This window comes from Olea europaea, chromosome 21, assembly GCF_002742605.1.
Source record: "Olea europaea var. sylvestris chromosome 21, O_europaea_v1, whole genome shotgun sequence".
In the NCBI taxonomy this organism is placed as follows: Eukaryota; Viridiplantae; Streptophyta; class Magnoliopsida; order Lamiales; family Oleaceae; genus Olea; species Olea europaea.
In genome coordinates, this window is record NC_036257.1 from 10,675,990 (window position 1) to 10,682,277 (window position 6,288).

A 6,288-nucleotide genomic window follows, 5' to 3' on the forward strand; every position below is an offset into this window, starting at 1 on the left:
TGAACAAGCATGCATCATAGTCAGTATCGTGAAGTAAAAATACAAATCTTCAGCTGATGTATCAGAATGATGCCATACCAGGTAGGATACAGTTAGGTGTAACTCATTTGAATCTCTTAAAAAATAAAAAATAAAAAAATCATCTCAATACTTTCCAGGCAGTAACCATCTTTTTTAACAAAAGACAAATTTGTTAATAATTAGGTTGACTCAATACCTTGGACTATAACAAATGTTAAAAATAGTTCGTGTAGATATGGCATTGAGTACACTAGCAATGCCGCTAGCACTAAACTGTTGGGCAAGGAAAGCTGGAATTGAAGCACCACTTTTAATTTGGGAGGCTCTTCGGATCCCTAGCCTGAGTTCTCCATCCCCACCCCTGCAATGGATGCCCATATTATATATATAAGAAAATATATATAACTAAACATTTATCACTTTTAAAATATTTATTATTTCATATCCTACCTTATAAAGAGCACAGCATCTCCGGACACGAGCTTCTTTTTATTGATGAATGCACTCCAACCAGTAGTAAGCAAATGCCTTCGAGGTTGGCCTGCCCCAAAAGTTTTTAATAAATAACAAATTCACAAAATTAGGAAATCAGTCAGTACAATGAGCTTTTACACAAAATCCCATACATTCAAACATAGCATTGGCAAATAGATTCCAAAGTTCATACCTCTGTAGATATGCCGAAATTTCCACTCAATCCCATGTAGATCCTTAGCAACAAGCTCCTGAGACGGCCTCTGTTGTTTATAGTCCTAAAAACAAAGTATGACAAAACCATCACCATAGCGAAACAAGATAAAGAAATGACTCTAATCTTATTAATATACAACATCAACAATTGGTAATATCATATTAAAACTGGAAGTCAAATGTGATTTAAGTTACCAAAGGAGGGAAGCAATCCTCGGCAGCTCGACGAGGAACAGAGAAACCACCATGAGTGCTGGTATCAGAAGCAGTGAGAGTTTTACAGAACATGTGTGGTATAATAGACGTCCTAGCACCTTCCGTGTCTTCATCTTCAGTCTCTGCTTCAACTTCCCTATCCCTCCATTTTTTCTCAATCTGCCCAAAATCATACAACTTTCTAAGAAAGGTCATACGTCATTCTTTCTAGTAATGGTTCACGTAGAAAGTAGAGGCCATACAGAAACTAAAATGATGCATTCCTAGGAAAGTAACATTTCAGATAGCCAGAATAACACAGAAATTCTTTATGCTCATTAAAAGTATAAAAGTTGCTCAGGTTACCATATTTCACATAAAAATATTACATTGAAGCATAAATTCCCAGAATCCAGATCTTCCTTCTAGATATAGAGAGGAAAAGTAGCTTCTTTTAGATACCAAATGGAGAGTAAAGTGCCTCTCTAGATAAGAATATTATACTCATCTATAATTTTTCCATAACATATAATGGTAGAGGAAAACCATTTATTTAGATCGTCTGAGGAAGTATCCAAAAGCTGTTAAATTTTGCATTTGACAATAAACACGAGAAATTTAAGCTGAATTATTGCAGTTACGCACCAACTATATGATCTTACAACACACGCAAACACATTTCCGAGTATATAGAGCCTCACCTGCTTGTCCATAACCAGAGAAATTTGCGCATAAACTTCATCATTAGCTGTCTCGGCCTATTCCCAAATTAAAGTAAGACAAGAAACTCTCACTATTTCCGAAACTCCGTAATAAAAGTTCGTAAGTAGTTAAGGAAGAGGAATTCTACAAAGCTTACATGTAGTTTAACATCGACAACGCGACAGAATACATGCGGAGGAAAATCGTACGCTACAGCCGGGTTCTCGGAGAGGTATTCCAAGTGGCCTTGAGGAAAGTACACCATGGCGGTCCCCTTTTTAGGAAGCGAAATTGAAGGCCCAGCACAAGCGTGCCATAGCTCCATACTTACCGCCGCCGCGGTCTCCGATGACTTTATCGTCAATTCCGAGTTCCCTGAAGTCGCCGACGATGCCGGTGAATTATACAACAACTCCGTTTCAACTTCATTGTCCACAGTGTTCAAATCGATCAATCCGCACATCATATTTGAACCCTAACAAGAAAAAATTCCAACTAAATCAGATGAGCTGTGAATTTCTTCAACTTGTAACACTGTATAGAGAGAGAAAGATGGTACCTATGTTGCATTGCTTTCTCTCACTGGAAATGTAGGAATGCTTTCTCTCTCAGATATCAAATCACACTTTATAGTTTTATACTGATACATTTATTTTTATTTTTCAATAATATAAAATATACATACAAAAATAAGTGTTATGCATATAAATGACCTGCAACTGGCAGAAGCAGCAACTGCAAAGAACAGCACCACAGCTGCTGACCGGAGAAAAAGTATATAAATACATGATTGTGTATGTATAGATTTTGAGCATAGTCTGTGTGATTTTTGAGAAGGACTGGAATAAAAATAAATAAATAAAAGTGGGGCCCGGCAAATAAACTCCCTTTATTTTCGGGGGGTTGTCTATTCTGTCCCCTAATAGTTCAACAAATCTCTTTCGTGGCCCTTTTGCATGATTAGCCCTCTTTGATTAGAAATGTTTGAAAATTCTCATTTTCAATTATACGTATTCTTAATAAAATAATTTTATAATTAATAAATAAAATTTTTGTAGTATTTAATATTTTTATTTCTTTTCTTTTTTAATTTATCTTTTAGATTATTTTATGTTAAAATGTAAAGTTACAATTTTGCACTAAAATATATTTTGTCAAAGTCAATTTTTCTGATCAATTAATGATCAAATTGATGAAATCCATCCATCTATCCTTCTGCTACAATGAAATGAAAGGTTTATAATTGAAAGGGGTTCAAACAAAAGGTTTTAATAAAGTCTACAAAATATAAAGGAATTTGGACCACAACTACAATTATTACAAAAAATTTATTACCACAGTAGGAGATTAATTTATCTCCTCTTTTCTCAAAAAGGTTGAACCCCAATTTTGAGGGTCCCTACCGTCTCGTTCCTGAAGTATCGTAAAGGAAGTAAATCGAGGGATGTACCCCAACAGGCCAGAGAACAAGAGTTTGCTCGTACACTGGTGCCCACAAAGAGTCTAATTCCATATCTCAGGAATCGAACTCTCACACTGTGATTGTCAGCAAGGTTGAAACTACCTCACTCCTATCTTTTGCACCACTGTGTTATACCCCGAGAGACATCTCCTCCTTTCTCTTTCATATGTTTTGTAAATAATACTATTTGCAGTCGTCTTACCTAGCGTATATGTAATGATTAGTGATTTGTTGTATAAGGTAATAAAAAACTATCACATTAATGTATTAAATTATTAATCGTCATATGCATATCACATAAGGCGATCATGACAATGAATGACTGTAACTTTATTTTATATAAGCTCATGACATAATAATTATTAGTAATTAATCCAATGTCCCATATTTTAATATTTAGGTCAGATTTGTCAATTTATGGAATAGTTTGGACAAAGGCGTGACAGTAGATAAAAGAGTCAAGTCGTTATCATAGCCATTTGAATACAAAGCAATCCAACGGAGGTCTATGTATTGATTCGTACACCCTAGAAAAGTAACCCGGACAAAACGGGTTACAACCCAAAGGACCACTTATTCAACCTATTTTTTTATCCTAAATGGGATAACTTCCCATCACACCACGCTCCTTTTCAACGCGTGTTCTTCGCTTGCCTTCAGCTCCTTTTCTTTTCAGGCCCTGTTTGATTTGTTTCATTTTCCAACTTTTCAGTATTTGATTGCAAAAATTTTCCTAGCAATTTGTTTTCCTCCCCCTCACGTGAGTGATTTTCTTTGGTTTTGTGGAAACCAATTCCCATGGTTTTGGTGGGAATTGGGTTTTTCAGCTTTCTTTTTTTTCTTTTTTTTAAAATTTTTTTTGACAATGTAAACAAATTCTACTCACAATTGTAACAATTCTATTACTTTAATTGACAATTTTCATGAAAAAAGCCAAACAAATATGAAAAGGCCCAAAATTAAAACATTTTCTATGTGAAAAATTGTACATCTCAAACACATTTAATTGATAATTCTCAGTAAAATAAGTTATAGGCGATTCAATTTCCTAAAATTCGTTTTTTTTCCACTCAAATTTCATTCTGGCAATCAAATGGATCCTAAATTCCAACTTTGGCGGTGCAAATTTTGTGGTCATAAACCATTTAGGTAGCATGAGGGCATCATCAACTATGTTCCCAAATTTGAAATTTTAGATCATCCATTAAACTAAAATTTATACCGAGTGAACAGTTTCTAATAATTTTCTTCATTTTTTTATTATTAACAATTTATCGTTTGAAAAATTATTTATTTATTTAGCTCCCGTTTGATCCTCATTGTCCAATAATTCATTTTTTCATACTCATTTTCACCACCATTTTACCAATAAAATAATTTGAATGTAAATTTAAAATTTTTCCATACTTTTTAATTACGCATTCTCCAAAAAATTACTATTATAGAATTCATTTTAACACAAAAATGAGGCTCAAAAGAGGGCTTATTTTACAACTATTACATAAATTGTTAAATAATAGTTACATTAAATTAAAGAAATGTTGAATTAATTAATAAATTTTAAAAATGTTGTACAATATATGGTGTAAATGAATAGTGTTTGCACCGAAATGGTGCAATAGATTAGAGGAGATTTGCACCAAATATTTGGTAAAATTTGGTGAATTTATGTTGCAATGGTGCAGGTTGGAGATTCCCTAATTGATCTAAGAACTCTAAAACATTGAAATGTAAGTGTGTATATTTAATACTTTGATTATGCAAACATTTATATAATTTACTATATAGGAGAAAAGCTCTTCGATGAGGTCTGCTCCCCATCTAACCTGATGACTAGGTGAAACAAGATGAGCCTTAACAACACCACCCCCCACCCCCCAAAATAAAATATGTCGCAAATGGTGACCCCCCACCCCAATAAAATATGTCGCAAATGGCGAACTAGTTTTCGTTCCAAAAAATTGAATGGAAGTTAATGAACCATGTAACATTTGACACGATAATAATTGTCTCAGCTGAAAGAATAATAAAATATTCTTTGCTACGTGACAGTATGACCACTATTACTTCAGTTAAAATCATTATAAAATGAAAAATAGAATCAAATAAAAATCAATTGACTGATGACGACCTTGTCAATCAAAAGGATACATGTGGATAAAATGTGCTAGAATCGAAAACCCTAACCAAATCGCAATTGACATGCGTTCGAAGGTTGTCAAAGGTCTAATTTACCTCTAACCTAACATGATGAAAAATGATATGAAATCAAATTCCTAACCAAGTCTTTGTCCATTTTGTTTCTCTTGCACTTAAATCTAATTTTTCTAATCTAACTTGATTGTTGAAGTGTAAATGCTGATCAAATCACCCCCTCCCACGGCTACCTTTGTAAGATAATGATTCTTTATGTTCAGGTATAGAGATAGATAAACGAGACATGACATTCTGTTAATATTTTTATTTTTTGAGATTTTTAGGTCAACATTTACAAATAAATTGGTAAAGAAAAGGGGACAACGACGAGAAAGCCAACGTTTTTAGTTTTTACCAAGTTTACTTTATATAGACACTCTAATACGTTGTAAACTTGGACCAATTGATTCAAGAATGAATTTTATTTGTTTTCTTTAATCAATGTTTTCGAAAAGAGCCCTTTTATTTCCCTAAATTAAATTGTCCTAACGATTTTCCATAACAGGATAATAGAGGAATGTTCTTTGAACAAGAAATTCATAAAAAATTGTACATATTAAGCAGTCTAATGGTTGACTAAATTTGCAAAACAAAACACTTGTTCCATAACAATTGTACTTTTCAAGTAAGCAAATTACTTTTTAATGATGAAACCTTATCCAGGTACAGTGCTCACGTGGATAAATTTGGACTTGTCTTGGATAAAGTAAAAATATTACCTTAAGTTTATTACCTTTCATATTCTCCACATTGACTCCATCTAATTAATCGAAGTCTTACATTACTTTGTCATACATTAATTACACCGACAAGAGGTAAGTCGTCCTTCACTTCTAGATTGACATGTCTGACACTGATTAATACAAACGTTATATCAATCATTCTTAAATATACTTATCAGACTCGCTTTAAAGGCAACGAGCGCTTTGACTTTAAGAGAGAGAGCTTCGGATATGAAGATGTTCGACTTTAGGAGGAGGCGCCTCAGCAAAAAAATCTTGGATGGGGATAATGCTTCAGCT

The 6,288-nt window shown here is 33.5% G+C and overlaps 1 protein-coding gene across 2 annotated transcripts in view; it reads right to left on the reverse strand.

Moving 5' to 3' along the window:
• The window catches only part of LOC111370596 (auxin response factor 3-like), a 10,672-nt gene extending 8,311 nt beyond the window's left edge, over positions 1–2,361 (reverse strand). Inside the window, exons 1-7 of one of the 2 annotated variants that reach the window (XM_022992387.1) lie at positions 2,168–2,361; positions 1,766–2,083; positions 1,608–1,664; positions 907–1,086; positions 689–773; positions 472–562; positions 218–382 (exon numbers count right to left, since the gene is read on the reverse strand). In XM_022992387.1, coding sequence (XP_022848155.1) covers positions 218–382; positions 472–562; positions 689–773; positions 907–1,086; positions 1,608–1,664; positions 1,766–2,074 — 887 coding nt within the window. In that variant the 5' untranslated portion in view covers positions 2,075–2,083; positions 2,168–2,361. The other variant, XM_022992388.1, reaches the window with a different exon arrangement.
• Between the last annotated feature and the right edge of the window lie 3,927 nt (positions 2,362–6,288).